General features: G+C 43.3%; 2 protein-coding genes across 3 annotated transcripts in view; one reads left to right on the top strand and one right to left on the bottom strand.

Annotated features, from left to right (window-relative positions):
• Nucleotides 1-2,541: 2,541 nt before the first annotated feature.
• Nucleotides 2,542-15,644, top strand: paip2b (poly(A) binding protein interacting protein 2B). Of its 2 annotated transcripts, none has more exons than XM_071537175.1 (4): nt 2,542-2,785; nt 10,252-10,418; nt 12,159-12,341; nt 13,387-15,644. In XM_071537175.1, exons 2-4 carry the CDS (start codon nt 10,263-10,265, stop codon nt 13,441-13,443), a joined length of 396 nt encoding a protein of 131 aa, XP_071393276.1. In that variant the 5' UTR covers nt 2,542-2,785; nt 10,252-10,262; the 3' UTR covers nt 13,444-15,644. The 2 variants fall into 2 exon arrangements, with proteins under 2 accessions (XP_071393276.1, XP_071393275.1); XM_071537174.1 differs by lacking the exon at nt 2,542-2,785 and adding an exon at nt 4,120-4,259.
• Nucleotides 15,645-21,075: 5,431 nt separating this feature from the next.
• The window catches only part of nagk (N-acetylglucosamine kinase), a 4,833-nt gene continuing 3,408 nt past the window's right edge, over nt 21,076-22,500 (bottom strand). The window contains exon 10 of the mRNA XM_071537181.1: nt 21,076-22,479. Coding sequence (XP_071393282.1) covers nt 22,277-22,479 — 203 coding nt within the window. The 3' untranslated portion in view covers nt 21,076-22,276. The remainder of the gene's footprint in view (nt 22,480-22,500) is intronic.

The following is a 22,500-nucleotide window of genomic DNA, read 5'->3' as shown; positions in this document are numbered from 1 at the left end:
ATAATTCATGAGAACTTCAGACTGATACAATTTTAAATTATTCAACATAGTTTATTATTCCCACCCCACCCCACAGGTACCATAACATTGTGTGTGTGTGTGTGTGTGTGTGCGTGCGCGCGTGTGTGTGTGTGTGTGTGTGTGTGTGTGTGTGTGTGTGCTAAATGTTATTTAAGTGATGCATCTATTCAAACAGCAGTCACCATTAGTGTGTGGCTACAGGTGTTTATGGTCCAGCTATTAGACAGCAGAGCTGTTTGTCTTTTGGTGCAAGTCCAAGTCAAGTCTCAAGTCTTTCAGGGCAAGTCAAGTCTTACTGTAAGTCTTCATAATTGCAAGTCAAGATGCTAAATTTTTCTTAGGTAGCAGTAGTAGTAGTCAGCCATTCCAACCTCAAGCTTCATACCTTACTACGGGTAAGGTATGCTCCCCTGGGTGCTGGTAAGGCTGATGCTTGGACATGTGTCCTTGGCAAGAGGCTCTCTTTGGGAACCTTTTCCCCGGTCCTCATTTCAGATCATAGCTATTTTTTTTAAGCTAAAGCTTCAAAAAAAATTGGATGTTATTGGATGTTTGATGGGTGTGTTTTGAAACTTTTTTCTAGTTAATTTTGATAGTTTGGACCAGGCCGTGTGGCGGCTAGCGAACGCGGTTCATTGAAGAGCTGGTAGCCGGTACGAAGAGGCGCAGTTCGTGTCCCGCTGAAGCCAACCTGCCAGCTGCTCCAAAGGTGCGGTCTGGTGGGTAAGCGATGGCGGTTCGTTGAAGAGGTGGTGGTCGGTACAAAGAGACACAAACCCACCACCCAGTCCAAACAATCAAAATTAACTAGAAAAAAAACAAAAAACTTCACGAGAGACGCACGAGAAACACCACCTATCTCGTTTGTCCCCCTGAGACCTACCTGAAAAGTATCTTTATTAATCCCAAAAGGATTCATTATTAATACAAAAGGGCTTAATAAAGTGCTATTTTATCTTATCTTATAGGGTCGTAGGCCCTTGTCAAAGGCCACAGTAAGAGCTTTACCAGGGGCTCCAGAGAACGTGCTGGGTGCTGCTGCTGCAGCAGTACTTTTAAGCCAGGTGGTATTAGTCAGTAGTGGCAGCAACAACACTGCTGCTGCTGCTGCTGCTACTACAGCTGCTGCAGCAGTATAGGCCTAGCAGTGGCAGTTCCATTAGTTCTCATTACAGATATCTGAAATCTTTTAAAATAGCATTTTGTCTAGTGTAATGTAATGAGAGATAGTGTAAATTAGCATTTAAGATATCTCTCATTACATTATGACCAACCGAAATGCTAATTTACGATATCTTTTTTTACATGACTAGTCAAAATGCTAATTTAAGATATCTTTTATTACATTATGATTAATCATCAAAATGCTAGAGGTATCACACAAGGCAGAGTCCAGTTTGGGATGAGGTTGGGATATGATTGGCATGCTTGATGATTGATGACATATGTGGTTTCGATAGTGAATGTCCCTTATCACAAACAAACTGAATGAATGATGAAAAATACAGAGTACAGAGAATATCACCGGTAGATCCTGGACCTTCGTTTGGATGGTGAGCGATTCAAGGCTTACTTCAGGCTTTCAGGCTATGTGACATATGCTGCGCTTGCGGTGTTCCAAAAAGTTTAGATATTTTTATCTCAGGACACCATGGTCACGCCTGGAAAAAATTGCAACGCATGCGCACCGCGATCGCGCCGTTCTCGCTTTTCAGCACGCCCACATTGAAAATAATGGATTTGTGCGTGCAAAAGACGCAATTTATTTTACAAGTGCCACATAAAATCTCAAAAATATCCCTGTGGGTTAGTATAAATGTGCTCAATACAAAGAGTAAACATAAAAACACTAATAATCACCAGTTATTTGACACTCAGGCGAGACAAAGGCAAGTTTAGATTGTAGCCTATTGGGGGGAATACATTATAGAGGGAGATGAATATGATTTCTAGGCTATTTTACTCCAGTTGAAGAGAAATTTGAGATAAGAATACGAAAATGTTCTTGCATGAGGCCCATCGTCTCTCAACACCAACCAGAAATGAGTTTTTTTTAAATTCAGTTGAAAATCTCTTCCAGGGGAGAGGCTGCCCTCAGGTCCCGCTCACATTGGAGGAATACTGCCATTTTCTCGCCCTTGGCCCTGAAAAAGCATGTGCACGCCACTGCTCACACTCACACGTTAAATTCTTGCATCTTCTTTGCTTCTCTTCTCCTCCTGTCGCGTCCTCAGCCCCAGCAGGCTTTACAACATGAAGTTGAATCTTCATCTGCTAAAGGACGGGCAGTCCTGGGTAACAAACGGACTGTCAAATATTAACTCGGCCTATTGGTTACACGAACAGGGCAGCAGGAAAAAGGGGGTTATATTTTGTTTACTTACGTGAATGGGGAAGAGGGGCGGGTCGTGTTTTAGTCTCAGCCAATGGTACCGGCAGGAAACGTTGACTGACGTACACGCGCACCAATGACTAAACTGTACAGCTGGACAAACGGAACCACGTAACAACGTATTTTCTTCTCACCGTTAGGCAGTGAAAGCGTGAATTTCTCCGTTCCGTAGCCAATAACGGGAGAAAACGGACAAAGGAGACGTATATTTTCTTAGTGTAACGGAGATTATCCAGAGTATTTCTTTAGTGTCTGCTTTCTCGTGGCGTCCGGGACGGGAAAGGAGCCGTTTCCCCAACAGCTGGCTTGCATTTTGGCGACGGATTCTCCCCTATTTGCACTTGAACTTGTCTGGTCAGTCTGTTGTTATTGGTGAGTAATGGGGGTAGCTAGCTGGTTTTGGCTAAAAAAACAAAAAACAGACAGCACTAACATCCATTTCAGCAGCAAGCAAGGGACTTCAGTTGGGCCGGTTCCCTCCTATCCAGCGATGTAGTATTAAATAATAAAAGGTGGATAAACTATGACCTCCAGTCGGTGATCATCATATGGCTAACAACCCCCAATTTAGACAAGAAGCAATTAGTGTGTGCTGTTTTCTTTGTAAGACCCTATCTCCATATAACTTACATCAGTTTGATAGTGCTTACTACGATGTATATTGTGGATTTACCTCACAGAGACGTGTCAGCCTGAAAAGGTGAGTAAACTCTATTCTGCGAATAAAAAAAGGTGTCTAAACTCAGTTTAGCTGGATTTACCCTCCACTACATGTCTACTCATAACATGCAGAACGAGTAATATCGTGATGGGTTAACATTGTCAAGTTAATCAAAACATATATAATGGGGCATAATTTTCGTGTTAACCAGTGTTGCTTTACTGAGTTCAGAACAGGCCCCTGTAGGGATATGCACACTTGTTTGAACAACAAACCCCATCATCCTAATTGTTCATCGTTATAATCTGATATTCCACCTCCCAAAAACTGCTTATATTTGAATCTGACTAGCTGGATCATTTGTGATTAATCGAGACACTGCTTTTAGTCCCAAAGCCACGCAGGCATTTGTGTTTTGGAAGAGACTAGAGATAGTATGGTGGTGGGGCTTGTAGGATGTTTGTTCACATGCTGCCTTCAAGTGCTCATCGTAAGCTCCGACTTCCGAGCTAGAAGGTAGCATTTAAGTTCCTTTGGTCAGAAATAAAAACACAATGGAATGAATGTAGCCAAACAAAAGTAGGTTTTCAAGCGGCACAGAGCTACTTTGTATTGCAGTGGCAGAACGAAGATGAAGTAAATTTGTAACATTCATTACATCTTTTGTAGCAATATGAATAAACTCTCGGGTAAATGCTATTTGCGGTTGTTGTCTCTTCAACATCAAAACTACATCCCATACGTGTACATAATAATGTGTGACAACTAAAAGTTAAAGAGTGGAAATAATCACACAATACTAAAATACTACGTACATAGAATCCTATTTAATAATGAAACCCCAACTTTTACCATTAACTGTTTACAGGGCATCCATGTTTTCTTTCTCTAAATGCCACATAACGGCAACTCCGGCATCATAGAAAATTCCCACTTCCCCATTGTGTGGTGTACTGGTAAATCCGATAGTTCTGACCGCACTTGAAGGCAGCACTAGACCACATGACCGACCCAGCTTTCTAACGTTAGCAAGGTGGCTAACTGGATTTAGCTAATGTGAGCTACGTAGCATCGCAGAGAGAGATCCCCATTGGAAAAACCACGAACACGCACTCTTCGCTGTGCAGTTGAAATAAGTTTTCTGTAACGTTGTACTTTGAAGTGTCGCCGAGAGCACAATGCCAGGTAACTTTAATGTGAGATTTGTGAATTGCGACTGTTCGTATTTTCTATGTAATTTATTAACGCGGAGTTGTAACATTAGTCCTTCGACCGTTGCTTGTTTTGTTGACCTGGTTCCGTACAGATTCAGTGATACTGCCATGCTGTAGCAGCGTGCTAGCTGGTAACGTTAGCGGAGCAAGCTACTTTGTTTGGCCTGACGCATCAACGCGAAGGGAATGGAGTTTGACCTCAGTGCATGGTTACGTGTTATGGAGCTTAGCCGTTATTTCATCGTTTTCTATTGTATCTGTTCTTGCTCAAACGGACTTAGTCACTTTAATGAAAATAATTGTTAGCTAGCCAGCCACCCAGCCCTTTGTTGCTGGGATAGTTCTCACCTCAGGCCCTTCCATTGATAGTAACGTTACAGCTATCTATCTGGCTATTTGCAGCCACAGTAAGCAAACTAGCCACTTAGCATTACATAGGCTAAGCCCGTCCAATCCATTTACCAACTTTTCAGGTAGGCCTGGCTACCTGGTTTAGCCTGTTAGCCCCCTGAAAACGTTAGCAGGCTACAAGCCACGACGACGCAGCTCCCATCCGCTGCACATTACATAATCCCCTATGAAGCAGTTTAATCTGGGTATTTCAAAGCACGTATGCACAATTGATGTAGTTAGGTAGCGAAGGCCTCACACATCCGCCGTACATATCCATAACGTCTTCCAGCCTTTCTCGTTCAGCAGATGGGATCTTTGTTGTTTTTGACATTGAATCTGAGCCCTCATTTGTTAGATTTGGTGTTGTTCAGTGTATTTGGTTTCTTTAACGTTACATGTTTGTGAATAGCACATGATACTGTAAATAATACAGGGTTTGTCTGAGGTTTTATCAGATGATACCAAGTATCAAATTTTGGACTCCTCAGCTGACCGACTGAACATTTACTAGCGGAATTTAATATTTTAGTCCTTTTAACGTTGTCATTCATCAACTAACTTATTTGCAAAGGGTATTCTAGTTTTCCTGGCATTACCCAAAGCTTCTTTGTGTGTTATTCTAATTATATCAGTGGAAGTTACACCACTCTCGCACAGTTTGGCAAGTGGATGAATCCAGCTAGGGGTAGATATGATTATGAAGAGTTATATTATCCTCCTGGTTCATTCTAAATTTATAATTCAGGTCCACCTGTTAGTCATAAATATTGTCATGGTCCTGGAGAAACTTCAGTAAATTATCACCCATGTTAACTTCACATTTTAGGGATGAAAATGGGGATTCTATTGAACTTCCTCCATTTCTTCCTAGGACACAACTCCCATTCACCTCTAAATGGAGATTGCTCTTTTCCGCCATTGTCTCCAGATTGTGTGTTGGAATGATCTCATTCCTGTACAGAATTCCCCATGTGTATATGCAAAATATGTAATCCACTCTCCTTCGATGACAATAGATTTGAAGGAGGAAAGTGAATGCAAAATGGGGTTGAATAATATATAGTATTCATATTGATGATGCAAAATGAAAGAACACAAGATCACAAAGCTACCAAAATGAGCATCCTCTAACATTAATTTTTATAGTACACATAATCTGCAAGTGGTGTAGTGACAATGAGAAGCATCTGGTAGACTGGCCTCCATTGAGCCTAGAAATACTAGATACTCTGTGGAGACTGGTCATCAGAGGAACATCCAATGGGAAATATTCCCATAATCTGGAACTAGAGTGCAACTGAAAATGTTTCCAATCACATCAAAAGGTAATGTAGCCTTAGAACTAGAGCTTATTAATTAGTCATATTGGAGTATTTGTGAATATACACAGGAGTTTGATGTCCTCCATGTCATGGAGCCCTAGTGCAGATGCAGAACGGCATTTTACCTTTCCACCTTTATCCTTCTCCCTCATTGAATTTCATCAAATCATGTTCTGCTCGCAGACGTAGAGGATAGGCCTTACTAGGCTCTACTAACTAAATATTACATGGTGACCAACACATGGGTTATGCAACATGAACATATAAGTGCTACATGCAGTACATTACGGCACAGTGCACACTGTCCCCGCTGTCCATATTTATGCGCGCTCACCGACCACGAACCCTTGTGTAGTCTGAGGATAAGCTGTGTTTTCCGTGACCTTTTGCAACTGTTGTGAAATTGCTGTTTAGGGTTAGGAATCACACTCTGAACCTTCCTTTTTTATTTTTTTAAGGATCTCAGGCTTTTTGGACAAAGAGACTCTGGTAGTTTGCTGTGCAAGTTGGTGTTAAAAATGTGCGTTGTTCCATAACATTTGCAGTGTAATCAGTTTATAGGCCACAGTAAAAATAAACACAGACAAACGCACACACACACACACAGAGGCAGACTTCACGCACTTTGAGCATTCTGGTGCCTCAGTCTACTGATGGCACATTTTTTTGTAGCATACATAAAGCTGCGTAGAATTGCATTTTGGCTCGTGGTAGTCTGTTGCAAAACTTCTTCCCCACCTTCTCACTCTCTCTCACTCTTCCCTGCTTATTATTTGGCTTAAAGGCTAACATCCCATCGTTGTGTAACTTGCTGCGCTGTGCAATTACACCATCATTGCCCAGAGACAGACAGACACACATACACACACAGCTGTAAGCCAAGCAGACACACCTCCTTTTAGTCTAGTAACCCACTTAGATTATACATGTTTACTTGTGCTCTTCTGAAGGACAGTATGTCCATACTGTCACCCTACAGCGAGCAGCAGTCTGCCTTTGGTCAAAATCTCTATTTGCATATGTTGTTTTTGTTTTGTGGACCAGCACAGAAAAGTCAGGAGAAGTTCTCAAAGTAACGACACTTTGTCCAGAATTGGAAAAGGGGTCATTTTTGGGGTGAAGCATTTAGTGGCCAGGAGTTTAGGAATGAGTGTAAGCCAATGCAGCGTCCTCACATGTCAAGCATTGCAAACGTGTGTCTGTGTCAGGCAGACCCTGGGGGTTTTGTGCGGGTTAAGTTGACATCACTGGCGGTTTTGCACATTGTTTTTTTTTGCTGCAACTCCAGAAGGCCAGAGTTGAGTCATGACAAGTCTATTAGAGCTCTCTGACTATGGAGGATTATGTCACTGTAGTAGGTATGTCTCACCATAGTGGGAGCACTAAGTGTCTGTCGTAGGACTGCTCAATTAATCACGTCAAATCGCATATTAATATAATTTTTAGTTTCCAAAATGAATCATAGCATATCTGCAATAGCAACATATTTAATTTCACTCAGAATGTCCACTATAGTGGGACAGTCAAGATGTTGGTGTGAGGCAAAAACTGCAGTAAAATTGTTTTGTCTCTCAATTCATCAAGACTAACGATAACAGTATCTAGGAAAACAATCAGTTGCCATTTTAGCCATAATTGTGAATCCCTAAGTAAGAGTACTGTTTACTATTTCACTGTTGGAGGACTGTCTTCGTAGTAGCATGACTGTCTCATTGTAGGATGTGGACTGTCTAACTGCCTACAATTACAGTAGTTGGTTCAATGCCACTTTTATCATCAGATCACGCCCGGCTGTATGAAGTGACAAGTCTGGACACACAAAAATCAATACATTATATTGGATCTTCAGAACGAGATATAGAAATGGTGTTATGATTGAAATTCTACATGGTCTGGAGGAAATCCAGCCAGTGTGCACCCAAGCAGTGAAGAGAGATGGAGAGGGAGAGTAGGAAAAAGTAATGCACACACAGGAGATGCATAACAGTAATTTTTAGGCCACGTGTGGATGTTTCCGGTCTCATAAAATCTGATCTTTAGAGGCAGATCTCAAAAGTCACATGGAAATGGCAAGTGTAAACGTAGCCAGGGAAGTGGACTGCAGGGGGGGGGGATGTCCGAGCAGCTCCACTGGGCACCATGACCACATTTACACCTGGTATTAAAATGAGATCTGTATTTGCATAACTTGTCTACATAAGGGAAAATGCATGTTAATGCAAAGGTATGAATACACACATTAGGCGTTGAGATCGGAATGCGATCAGATCTGCCAAACCACCTCCGGAGGCAGTCTAACTCGCTTTGCGATCGGATCCCGCCTACAGTCAGCCAGGTGTAAATGCAATCCATCCATTGTGATCGCATTTTGAGCAAGTACTACCCGGGGGGTAAAAACGTCATGACTTTGCCATCCACTCAGCTTAACTGAAGGAATCCAGCATCATCTAGTCCTGCCCTTCATCGCTCCATTCCCTCAGCCATATAGTGACAGTCACTGCAGCTGTAAAGTTTGCAAACACTATTGTTTCTGTTGCCTCTTACGAAAGAGTCATGAAAGACAACCCTTTCCTCCTCAAATGGAAAGTAAATCCAAGCTGTACAGTATCACGTCACCCGCCATATTTGTTTTTATTGACAGTGCCTCCTCCCCGCCTACTCGCCTGCTTTGCATAGTGCGCACGAAAAATGAGATCTAATCGCAATGCAGACAACGAGAACACATGTAAATACCAGGTATAAATGCAAAAAGGGCGTGATCAGATTGTTTATTTTCTAGATGGCATATCTAGATACATATTGCATTTTAATGCCAGGTGTAAATGGTCGTTGTGGAGGCAGGAGAGAGCACCCGTTCACTTTCCCCACCCAGATTTTCCTTCTTGGTCCAGGAATTCACAAGCTCGCTTCTGTAACCTTTTAGGCTACTGCTGCCCTCCGAGTTTGGAGACATCATATCTGAATGTTTTTCTTTAAGAGGTCAGAAAAATAATTTGATGGGCTACCTAAGAGTTTAATAGTCAGTGGAAACCTTGATGTCCAATCTGTGACCACTTGACTATTGTACTGTACTGATCTTACTGTCCTACACTTATTATATTCTAATCTACTCTTATGATATATATAGATATAACTTTACTGTACTCTGCTGTATCCTGTTGTGATTTTGCTCTATTTTGCTGTACTCAGATTTGCCTCTGATTTCATTCCATTCATTCTTTCACTCTACTTATGGAAGCTAGGGAAAGGAGGAAGTTGTCATCACACGAGGTTTCTGAGTTATTAGCCTAAGCCAAATTATTTCACACTCTAGTTGTTTGTAAAGCCTGTGAATGGCACTCTGTCTTCCTCACATCTATCTGGGCCAGTGTGTGTGTTCCAGGTTAATAATTACAGACTGTGGCCTTTTACTGTAGCGCTGCCATTCACAAGCATGATAAACCTGCCGCCTCAGAGTCTTATCAAGAGGAAGCCCGTCAGAGGTGGGCTTGCAGTCATAAAGTGCCATCCACTTCATTAAGTCCTTTGCATAGTTTCAGTGTTTCCAGTAAAAATGCTTGTAGAAATTGCAGGGTGGGGTAATTTTGGTTTGGTTTTGGAGACCTGTGTTCACTCTTGGGCCCATTCCTGGATCAGTTCCAGTAGGTGTTGCAGTTTAAGACAGTTTCTTATTTGGATCATGATGTATGGAACATTGTGCCGTAAATACAATGGTAATTGTTTTGTGGGTTGTTTTTTGTGAGTAGTGAGGCCCAATGATGAATTTTCATTGTCTTCACTTTGGTCTAGCTGTGGGGGCAATTTTCCAGCTGTAGCTACATGAATATAACAGAAACACTGCTAATTTGCTCAATTTGGATCCGGGGCTGAAAAAAGTTGAAGAAGCTGTGCCTCAGATGGGATAATGTAATCCTAACAGCCAACAAGGCCCAGCTGTGGGGTAATGAATAGGAGACGAACCTGTGCCAAAGTTACTTGGCTTCAAGCGAGGAGTTGTGCAAAATGGAAGATTACAAGGAGAAAGTACGCATGGCGTGTCTCTGTTTTTGTGTACCATCTTTGTCTGATTTGAACAATCCTTTCAGTGTGTGTCTTTGTATGTTTACTATTTTTTTTTAAATTTATGGCCAAACATTCATATCTAATGTAGATTTGAGTTTCCTTGCCTTACCCAATAGTTCCTGCTTTTTCTAATGTCCTGACCTGCTCTCTAATGATAACATGTATGTAACTCTCTTCCTCCTCCAGAGCCGGCTGAGATGAGCGGTCCAGAGGTGGCCAAGACACCGGGAGGCGGGGCTCCGGGGAAGGAAGGAAAGGAGCCGGTGGCCAATGGGCACGCAGGAGAGGGTGGTGAGGCCAACCCATTCGCCGAGTACATGTGGATGGAGAACGAGGAAGAGTACAACAGACAGGTGTGTGCTGAGGGAGGGTCGCTATCTCTTATCTTTCAGTCAGGGTATTGCAAAATCGTCTTATTGTCTACAGTTGAAATGGTTTATTTTGGTGGAAGTATAGAGGTAGCAGCCAAGTAGTTTCACTTCCAGGCTTGGTGCCGTTTTTGCTCATATGTGTATTTTGGACATAAAGCAGACAGATGGACTCGTACTACAAGTATTTTCAATTGTTATGGTCCAAATGATGCAGTGGAAGCACAGGCAAACCACATGGGCCTGCCATATTACCAAGATAAAGTCCAGACACACACACACACACACACACACACACACACACACACACACACACACACACACAGAGTCTTATCAAGAGGAAGCCCGTCAGAGGTGGAGTCTAACGACTTGATATATCAGCCGCCCTCATCCCCCATCGTCTTTTTTTCTTCCCTCATCTCTTCTTTGTCCGTCTTTTCTCTCCTCTCATCTCTTTTCATATCCCCCTGCCCCCCCTCCCCCAATGCTGCCATTTTTGTCTCAACCCCCTTCCTCTCCCTCCTCCTTCCAACTCCACCTTGGCTTGGAAAATCTGACTAGTGTTGTCACAATACCAGAGCCTTGACTTTGACTATTCTTACTAAGTTTAATATCTACCAATTCAACACTACTGCCAGCTCAGTTGGATATCCGTCTTTTCCGTCTATGTAAGCCAAATAGTACCATATGTTGCTCCTGGCACCAGTTTTTTTCAACCAGTTTAAGCGGACTGGGATCCAGTTCAACACACGATGGACTGTTTGCTGCTGTTACCATGTTTTCAGCTGTTTGACTCTGTTGAATTTTGCGCCGACTGCTGCAGTCCGCTGTCAAGAGCCAGACAGCGGCTCTGTCTGTTCCAATCCTCCTCCTTCCTCTTCAGTTGACTACGCCAATCAGCACTGTAACGCCCTCTGGAGGTATTGTGGAACTTGTAAAGAATGCTTGTGGAAATTGATCATGATTAATAATAAATACCGTCTGAGCATCCTTCACTCCTCCTTCCCGCTTACCTCTTGATCTTGCTGCTTTGCCCCTTCCTACCTGTCCTGGGCCTTCCTATCAACTCCGACCCTCCTCCTCCTCCTCCTTCTCCTTCCTTCTCCCTGTCCCACTCCCTTGTCTCTCTGCCCTCATTGAAATCCCCCATACATCCAACTCTGCTATTTATCTTGATTTCTCCTTTTCTCCTTCCCATCCTCTCTCGTTTTCTTTTCTTGTTTCCTGTCACGGAGGCCTGCTCTCAGAGTAACTGATGACTGATAACCGTCCACAGCTTAACAGACCTTCCTTACAGCGCCCGCCCCCCGCCCCCGCCCCCCGCCCCTCGCCCTCTTACTCCTCCCATACTTTGTCCTTCATTCCTCCCTCTACCCATACTGCATCTCTCACCTCTCACCACCTCCCTTCATCCATGACAGAGATGTTTTTTTTCCAGGATCTGAGGTTATTTGGACACAATCAGTTTTAGAGAATTATGGGAATTGGGACATGTTCCTGCTCGAAACATGCCTCTAACCCTAACCCTCCAACTCTCTTTTTCTCTTGCTTAGTTGGAGGAGTTTTTCTCCCATTCACCTTCGTTTCTCTCCCATCTCTCTAAATTCTTCTCTCTATCCATCTCTCATCCATCCATCCATCTTTTCTTCCCCTCCGTCTGTCCATCCACCCCTCTTCACCCCTCCACTCATCTGTCTTTTTTTTCTCTCCCTTATTGCCTCCCAGGTGGAAGAGGAGCTGTTGGAGCAGGAGTTCCTGGAGCGCTGCTTCCAGGAAATGCTGGAGGAGGAGGACCAGGATTGGTTCATCCCGTCACGTGACCTCAACAACCAGGGGGTGGGGCAGCTGCAGCAGCAGCTCAACGGCCTGTCGGTCAGCGATCACCACAGCAACCTGGAGGAAGTGGCGGTGAGACAGACATATACTTACTTCATGGTTGCTGTAAACTGGTTAACTCAGGAGTTTAGCAGTGGCACTAAGTATTCAACGCACCACAGATGTTGTTTGCCTCTTATTTTTGTATCTCACACTGCTTTATTATTCCACTTCTTCTTCATATTTGATGATACTGGAAGATTGTGCACTGAAAGGATTGGTTGTACTTTAACCCTGTGTGTTCAGTAATCGGGGGTGCTGCAATGTTTTTAGAAGTAAAGCTAGCTCGTACCGTTCACTAAATATATACATTTTAGATTCATAAATCAGCCATTTAGCAGACGCTCTTCTCCAGACAAGACTTGCAATGAGTACAACTGCGACAGTAGAAGAGGCTTCGATTCCTAGATCACCAGAAATTACAAGCAACCAAAATGAAGGAGTTTAAATATTCCTGTGACCTTGGGAGCTGCTGTCCTCACCAAGTGAGAATTGTCTTCAAAGACGGACTGCAGTATTGTTTCTCTTAAAATAAAGTTGAAACCTGTTCGTTTTTAACAATACTGAGACCTATTTTAAGAGAAACAATGTTATCTTTGGGAGTTGCTGTCCTCACTGAGTGAGAATTTTCTACATGTTGCTGTGGTTTTTTTTTTTTATGCACCCCCTTTAAGCACCCCTATCCCAAGAAAAACATTTTGTTGCGCCAGCATAACACTCGAATTCCTGTGACCACGTAAGAGTGCCTGCTAAGAAAAGAAATGGAATAAGAGCTAAGGAGTGAGGTAGACGTGATTTTATTTTAAGTTGATGATCGAGGAATTGAAGCTTATTCTGCTGTTGTATTCAGTATGAGTCATTCCGGATAATATTTTAAAGTATGCTTCAGTGTGAGTATGTGTTGTAGCAAACTATGTAAATGCTGGGCACATAGAGGTGAAGCTGTCTTCTCACTCCCACTAGATAATTTTTTATGCCGATTGTAAGCTCATTCGTACATTGATTAGATACGGTCAGTTTTTAAAGTTGCATGGAATGTGTTCTCACTCTTCTTTTTCTCTCCCTCCACTCTCTGCAGAGGAAGAGCATCTTGAATCCCGAAGCGAAGGAGTTCGTCCCGGGGAAGAAATACTAGGAGTCCCCCTCACCCCCATGGGGCCTCCGCACGCACGCATACACACACAAACACGCACACAACCACCCACCAGTCCTCGCATATTCTCAGAGACTCTAGCGGCCTCGACCGCACACACACTGATCCTCACACACGCATGCACTCACACACGCACACACACGTTAAGCCAATGGCGTGCTGGCGGGCCCAGTTGGGGGGTGGGGGGATTTCTTTTTTTTCTCTCTTTGGTTCTTTAATCTTTTTATTTCCTGTTTGTTTCTTGTAAACGGAGGGACATGGGGAACAGGGGTGGGGAGGGGTGTAATACCAGCGGTGCCCTACTGCGGGCGCTAGCTCAACATTGCATTTCGGATTACATTGATGACGTATACAGAGTGCGGCAGATCACATTAATGTCCCCTTGGACCTGAGGCAGCTACCAAGGAGAGATGCCAGGACATAACGTCAAATTGGTTGATCAAAAAAATGACTTCAAATACTAGTAACTTAATTTGTGTTGCACTTTTCTTTAAGTGCTGTTACAAAAAAAAAAAAGATTTATATTGTAAGTACATTGGGGAGTTCTCCTACGAGGCGTTCCACAGTAGCGAGGTTGGAGAATGACTAATATTTCAGGGGACTGTATGGGCTTCTGTTGCTACTCTGTAGAGTCATCGTCCTGTTCAGTCAGACCCGTTAGCATTTCCTCCTATGACGTCATACTCGAGCTCTCTGTGACATCACAGTTCTCGTGCATCTAGAGATGCAGGTTCTTATTTGTATCTGGTGCGGCTCAGTTCCAAACCAAATATAAGCTCCCTTTACCCTTGTTCCCAAGTGATCGGAATAGACCTGGATAAGCGTAAACATGGATGAGAGATGATTATTTTCCCATTTGAGGAAATCCGTGTTTATCTATTGTCAGCTTGTAAGATATTTGGGGCGAGTTTCCCGACTTGAAGAAATCTTGGAATATTTTATTCTAGAGCAAAGGTCAGAGCTGCGTTTGTTGGTTTAGAGAAGGAAATCTGAACCTTGAATAAACTAGCTTAACCTCCGGCTGGGAAACCAACCTTTCTGTTCACAGTGCAATTCCCCAGTTCCATTTTTGGGTTTATGGGGCGTAGTGAACAAGTGTGTTGGAGGGAGTATTCGGTTTGGAACGCACCCACCTTCTCTTTCTGCCGGAACAACTTGGTTTGTCCAGCATCAGATCGAGTGTCCATATCCAAATCAGGTTCTCAAATAGCCTCTCCTCCTTTTTTCTTTTTCTTTGTTTTTTTTTTTCATGTTTTTGAGGATGAGGCGTTTTGTGTCTCTACTGGGTTGCCGTAGCCTGCGGTGTCCATTCAGTCCTGTTTGTAGGAGGAATAGCGAGGAGACGATATTGTCAAGGCCGGTCAGAATTAGGCGAGCAACCACGTGGCTGACGGTATCGCCTCCTCGCTGTTCTTCCTCGTCCTGTCGGATGAAGTAGGTTGATTTTTAAGGAAGTTCTTTTTAGCCATCGATCTCCATTGTGGGCTGGGTTTCCCTGAAGCGCCCTAGTGCCAGTATCATCTCTTCCATTGTGAGCCAATGGGGCAAAGTCTGTGTGTGAGGACGCTTTTTGGGAAACCCAGACTCTAATCCACATTAATCATGAATTAACAATAAAGGCTATGTAAAAGCAGAGATTTTATTTTATTTTTTCCTTCCAGTTCTCCACTCTCTTGGCTTGAACATGCTGAGACAATATTGTCACATGGGAGATTAAGGGTTGTGATACTTAAGCAGTGAGAATACCATGGGGTAAAATATGCAACTGTTCACATGTGGCACTGAGTGTGACAATATTGTCTCATGCATTGTCCCTTTAAGCATTAAGTAGACACTTGTGCACTTTTTCCTCAGATTTAAAAGTATCAGACAGGTAAACGCACTTCTGTCCACCCATGCGGTTTTTGCCTGTTTTCAATATTGGAGAGAAGTATTCAAGTGTTTACTTAAACAGTACAGTAGAGACGGTGAAGCAGAGTTACTTCATACTTCTGTCGGTTAAAAGGAAGCTTCCTTGCATGGTATATATGGGGACGGGCGCTTGGACCACAGCTGTTGAATGGCACCCTGGTTAAGCCAATAGGAATGTCCGCCAGGTGGATTGTACAACATGAAATCATTTTTGGTGATTTTGTTTGAGTTAGATGACAACGGTCGTTTAAAAAAAAAAAAGAGGTCCAGAAGACACAAAAATTACGAATTTCAATACAAAGAAAAAATTCTGAAAAAAGACGAATAAAGATGTTAAAGGCAAATGTCTCATCTCACTCTTTTGTTGCATTCTGATACACACTTTACAAGCCGGGTGGACTCTGGTGGCTCTATATGGCTGAGTCGTCTGCTTTTATTTTAATACGGATTTTAATTACGGATAATGATGCTATGGAAGGTGCTTTTGACATTTAATATTTGCAGTGTTTTCCTCTCGCATACACCACACGCACATTCCAAGCTCTTCCCCCGTCAGGAGGATGACGGGTTATAGACACGCACACACACACACACACACGCATTTGACTGTCTCCCTTGGGTGCTTGCCAGTAGATGGTTTAGTGCTGTGGTATGACTCATCCTCAGCTGCTGTATCCTGAGGGAAGACAACCGAGTGTGAGAGATGCAGCCTTGACCGCTAGCTCCTTGAGGAAAGGGATTTTTCACTTGTCTCGATCATTGGACTTTCAGGTAGCACTCTTGAGCATTTAATGTATTTCTTAGCAAGATACTCTGGTATATTGGTATATTTAAAAAAAAAAAAGCATATGCTCAGTAAACACTCTTCCCTGGTGAAGATTAAAAAGTGAAAGCTGACATGCAGCATCTGAACCTCATTTCATATCCAAAACAAGAAGAGCAGGAAACAAACTTTTTTCTCCTGTGTATTTAGACACAGATGCAAATTGAATGATGAAGCGCCCAGTAACCAAGAGGAGGAGGATGAAGGTCACTCAGCCAGTTTGCTCATGTGTGATGGACAGATCTTGGGGCGGGCCAAGTGGAGGAGACACACACACACACACACACACACACAAAACAGAGGATTAGAGGACAAATATACAGGAATAGAGATAGGATGGAGGGTAGTGATCAATCATACTTTACTACTAAACATGAGGTGAATTGCAAAGCTCATTGGTATCAGATGAGGAAAAGGCACGGCAATAGTGTGATATTGCTTTCACACACACACACACAGACACACACACACACACACACACACACACACACACACACCAACTACCTTAGCATGATGCTGGCCTGGTTGCCAATAAAGCAGATGGCATGGCACATAAACACAAAGACATCTTACCTGGAGGGTATGTTTGGTGGTTCTCCTGGTACACACACCAAAGAACAAAACAATGACTCACACACACATACACACACTCTCCAACCACTACTTACCTTGGCGGTGTAGCTGGCTTGGTACTCTGACAGCAGCGTCATGTTGGCCTGGGACAGGGCCAGGGGGAGGGTGCCGCCCTGGGGGACGCGGCGAGGGAAGGCCTGCGTCACCGAACCGTAATTATCGGCGTACTCCGTCTTCCACGCCCGGCTGAGAGAGAGGAGGAAGGAAATGGTGTGTGTGTGAGAGTCGAGGAGGGAAGAGAGTGGGGAAATGACACCGGACAGGAAGGAGAGAGAGAGAGGGAGAGGGGAGAAATATGTGATAAGAAGCCAGGAGAATTTGGAAAGTGTGTGTTAGAGGGTGAGGAGACGAGTGTGTGTGTGTGGATGTCTCACCATTCGCGCTGCTGCTTGAGATCAGGCTTAGGGAAGGCGCTCCCTTGTAGTCCAATAGTCTGTCTCAAGGCTTTCTTATAGGGGGTGGTGTCCCCACTCTGAGCATCTAACACACACACACACACACACACACAATTTTAAGTTGTATTAGTTGTAACACACACTGGTCCAATTGAGCAAAGAAGCTCCATAGCGAAAGATAACTATGTTATTGAGTAATTTTAGAGAAATGGAAGTTAGAATACTGACTTTCCCCTAACCAGCTAAAATTCAAGATGTCATGGGACTGTCTGTGTGTGTGTGTGTGTGTGTGTGTGTGACACATGACACATGGTTTTTACCATCTGGTGAGGTCCAAATGACCCTGAAACCCCTGAAAAGTGGCCATGTGTGAGGACCATTTCTTTGACCTCATTAGGAAAAGGCAAATTTTTTGGGTTGGAGGTTATGGGTGAGGGAATGAGTGTGTGTGTGTGTGTGTGAGAGAGAGAGAGAGTTCCTCCCACCTTTGTTTGTGATAATGGCAGTGGAGGCCTGATGATGGTTCAGTATGCGCTCCAGCCTGGCTGCTCTGCACAGGGAGCTGAGGAAATCCCCATCATAGACTGGAACTACACAGAATGACAAAACAAGCGCACCTAAAGGTTTTCGTCACACCTTTGTGCAACTACAGAATGGGATGATGAAAATCAAGCTGGTACATTTTTCTCCTCTACTGTTTTGAAGTTGAAGTTCTCTTTTCTCCGCTAAGAAGCAAAATGGCTGGTTAAACAGAACAGTGAACAACAACAAAACACAAGCCACAAAAAATTGGTTTCCTGCCCCGACCGCATGACCAAAATCAAACACTTCAGAAATTTTCCTCATTGTTATGTGCAACTTAAAGCTCAGGGTGACCAGCTGATGAAAATCAAGCACTCCTAAAGTGAAAACTGAACTCCACTCTCTAACCTTTCACTTGGTGACCTTCAACCTTCTGCTGTGGCTCCTCTCCTGCCTCCCGCTGCTCCAAAACACTTCCTGTCCATACAGGAAATAGACAGTGTATCAATGCAACTGCAAGCTTAAGTGTGTGTGTGTGTGTTTTAGAGAGAGAAAGAGAGAGAGAGAGCTCCTAACCTTCTCCACCTCCAACATAGGGCAGTGGGCCTTTCTCTTCCCCTGTTGTCTCCTTGCCAATCACAGGCAGCACGGTCTCCTTGGCGACCGTCACTTCCGGTGTCCCAGCCTCTCCGGGGGCGGGGCTTGAAACCCCAGTGGAAACGGAAGGCGTGAGGACACCGGAGGGAGGTGAGGAGGCAGGGCGGAGGGAGTGAGAGGGGGGCTTAGAGACAGAGGGCGAGGACGGGGCGACGGAGGAGGAGGAAGAGGAGGAGGAGCCCTGCTTGACATCCTTAGGCTTCAGCGATGGGCTCTGTGGCTGCGTGGTGCCCGAGGAGGAGGCACCAAGAGAGGGGAGGATGCTCACTGAGGCCCCCTTATCTCCCTGGAGGTCTGAATTTGCCTCCAACAAAGTCACAACCAGAGGCTTCCCCTTCTGTAAAAGAGAGAGAGAGAGAGAGAGAGAGAGAGAAGCAGTAAAGGAAACTGTTTTTAACACACAGAGGTTTGTGTGAACTTGCTGAGCGTGTGAGTGTGTGTTGTTGCGCTTCACCTGTGAGAAGGTGGATGAGCCATAGGCACTGTTGGTCGTCCTGTAGCAGTATCTACGAAATACAGCCCAAGTATCACTGTCGATCTATCAAACACACACACACACACACACACACACACCATAGTCAACATGACTTACTGCCATCAGAGTAGTAGTGAGACAACAGCCACTCAGTCACACAGAGAGATTATATTTAGTGAGTTCCTTCTATTTTTATTTTCCCTATGGAGATATTTGCCCAGATGAACACACATAAAAGGGACCGTGTGTGTAACATCAAGAAAAGTGCTGTGATACTGGATGCTTTAGCTTTTTGCTTCACACAACAGATTTTCCACACTACACACACACACACCATGGCTCAGAATCCAGTACAGCCGTGAAAACCTGTTAGGATGCATTGTAGGAACTTGGTGGGAGTAAAATTCTCTCCATCTATCTACAGTATCTATCTACTCCTCGTACCTTAGGTGGGGTGATCACTGGGGGTTCAGGTTTGGGTTTAGGCCTGGGGTTCAGCTGGTCGACCTGAAGGGGGCACTCAGTGAAAGGTTTATAGTCACTCCTGTAAGTGGTGAGGAAACCGCTCCTCGGCCTCAGGCCCGGAGTCTGCAGGGGAAACAGAGACAACGTCAGCTGACAAGAAGTCACTGTGTGTGTGTGTGTGTGTGTGTGTGTGTGTGTGTGTGTGTGTGTGAGTGGGGGTGGTCAGATGTAGCCCAAAGACAGGATTCTCACCCTGTTGGGAACAAAAATGTGGTTAAGCACAATGTTTTTGTAACTTTTACCACAGGAAAACAAGTTTATATCAATCAAGAAAGTTAGGAATTGTTTACATTTCTTCTTCTTCCTAAGAAAAAACTTACAGGAAAACACAAAATTCTTCATTACTTAAAAAATGGCTATTATTTTAACAGGTATACATTTTTTATAGTAGGCTAGTACTTGTACTTGCGTAAAAGGTTGTAATTTGCATGTATTATTATAGTCTTTTTTTCAAGTTCAGGATACATTTTGCTAGTTGTCCTACAGCTATTGCAAGCAAAACGTTGTAGGATAACAAACATCATAAAACTGTCCATTACGTTTGAATGATGATTTTTTTATAATCTGAAAATAAAATTGCAGTTCTAAAGGTGGCGAGAGAACTGTAATTATATAATTGGCATTCAAATTTGTATGCAAAATTTTAAAAGGTTTCCAACAAAACTGGCAAAGTTGTAAGAAAGAAAACTATTTTTGTTCTTTTTTTCTTCTTCATTTTTATCCAAAAATCTTTGTGAACCAAAAGAGAGAGAACAGCTAGTGTGTATTGGTTGAGATTTGAGTTCAGGTGGCCAGAAGACTGCCTGTAGGATGCACACCTGTGCTCTATAAGGAAGACAGGGGTTTAGAGTGTATGCATTAGTGTGGATGTAATGCTGATTGATGTGTTGTGTCAGTGTTTATCTGGTCAGACGGTTGCCTCGAGGCTGCAGACCTAGAGTCTATGAGAGCGAGTCAGTAACTGCTTGTAGTGCTAGTAGCAGTAGTCATAGCAGTAGTCATTTTCTTTAACCTCTATTTGACCAGCTTAGTCCCACTTAGATACACACCCTGCCCCCCAGATTATTTCCCAGTGAAACATCCGAGAGAGAAAGAGAAAAAAAATCCAAGGCCAAGGGTATTCTACATGTACATACTTGTTACAAACTACAAACAAAGCAAGTAACACACACACAAAAAAATCAAGATCCTTTCATCTCAGAGTCTTTACCTTCAGGTGTTTAGAGGAGCTCATCTATTGTGATTATTGTCCAGTCCCCTCCTCATTGTATTGTTATTGCCAAACTCAGGCTGAGGAGTCAGGATGTCCAAACCAGAACCTCCTTGGCAGCCAGTGGAAGGTTCAGATTGTGATGTCATAATGGACTGAGACACTGGGTCAACTCACTACTGTTCTATTTTGGTGTATTGTTGTTGTATTTGACAGATTACATCAGAAAAACACAAGAAATATAGGAGACAGACTGGGTAATCTGTTGAGCAATGTGACATGGACTATGCTCCTGAAAGCAGAGTGAGACGAAGTCAAAAATCTATTCAAATATCTGCTGGTCAAACATGTTCCTATGTAATTAAACAAGTGGAGTGTCGCTGTCTGCCTAATTTTCTCCTCTTCTAGACCCAAGGCTGTGAAATCCACACAATACACCGGCTTATACAAAGTTAATGCTTGATGTTTATTACAAATCTGATTGGCAAATATAAAATCATGCTTCATTATTACAAAATGAATTGCACAAAATGAATGACACAAAGGCTACTGTGTTGTGATTCATTAAACATATTTTTCCAGAGAGAATAGTAAATTATATCTAGGCATATTGCATGTATATGTTTTTACAAAATACAAGAACTTTTCCATTTTTCGGCCACTGACTCAAACTTGAGAAATGTAGTCTTGTCCTGGGAATTAGGCTTAAACAAACTCTCACTCTTATCATGTGGGGACCCACCAGAAATATGCCTGCGACCTATTTTAGGTTCTGCAGCATCGCTGAATAAACACAGACACTGTGCATTGACAGTGACGCATGGAAAGATGGTGATATTGCACCATCTACTTGTAAAAAACAGAACTGCAGAAAGCCTGCAAATGAATGTAAAAATTAAAGCCAAAGGTGTTATGCTATTTAGGAATGTTTAAAACATGTCTTACTTATAACTGCAATATAACAGCAATAAAGTGATGTAGATCACAGATCGAATGGAACGTTTTTTATCATCTTTTGAATCAACGTTCAATCATTAATAACTTCTCTGTGAACTCCACAGCATTTTAACTCCAATCACATCTCAAACCCAAAAGAGTGTTCAAAAAAGTGCATAGACTTGTAGTGACAGTACAGTGACAACAGACTGAATTCCATTGTCGATATTGCTGACATGCAGCGGTCAGTTGCTAAAACGGGATATTGGACATTTTCCGCCACTGTCACAGTGAAACATCAGCAGATAACAACAGTGGAACTCTACAGTACATCAGCTGTGTGCTTTGGACTTCAGGTTTACAATTATATTGAAGATAAATTCAAATTGAAATAAATTTCCAAGACTGATTGAGTCTCACGCTACTTTTTTAGTGTGATATCGAAGATTATTGATATGCAGAAAACAAACTTCAGTTGTACATTTTAATACTGCTGCTCATCAGGAATCAGCAGTATCACATGTGAGATCAAATCATGTGCTAAACCATTACTATGCAATCATTATAATAATTGGTATTGTCAATAATGCTAATAATAAGAAACTGGCCAAAAAAGTTGTCTTAATCCTTCATTTTGTACAATTGTGAAGGGCAACTGCACCAGATACATTTTCCCCCCTTAGCTGAGCACTGATTGGTTGAGATCTGCAGATTGCACAGCTGCGCTCTCATTGGCTGCTGTTGAAGGTGTGTCGGTAGAAGACGTTGGCGTTGGCTGCGTAGTCCATGGGCACGGCGGCGCCCACGCTCTGAGCCCCGAGGCTGGCACCGCCAAGCGCTGACGACTGCTGCAAAGTCAAGAAGCTGTAGCCACGGAAACGGCCCTTGAACTTTCCAGATGACGCCACGCCGGCCAGGACCTCGCTGAAACCTGGTGACAGATGGAGAGTGA

Source organism: Centroberyx affinis, unplaced genomic scaffold (assembly GCF_046629955.1).
Source record: "Centroberyx affinis isolate AG114_WGS23_722 - 3 ecotype Tasmania unplaced genomic scaffold, CSIRO-AGI_Caff_v1 ptg002987l_1, whole genome shotgun sequence".
Classification (NCBI taxonomy): Eukaryota; Metazoa; Chordata; class Actinopteri; order Beryciformes; family Berycidae; genus Centroberyx; species Centroberyx affinis.
The sequence above is the reverse complement of the archived record's forward strand: the minus strand, read 5'-3'. Positions and strand labels throughout refer to the sequence as shown.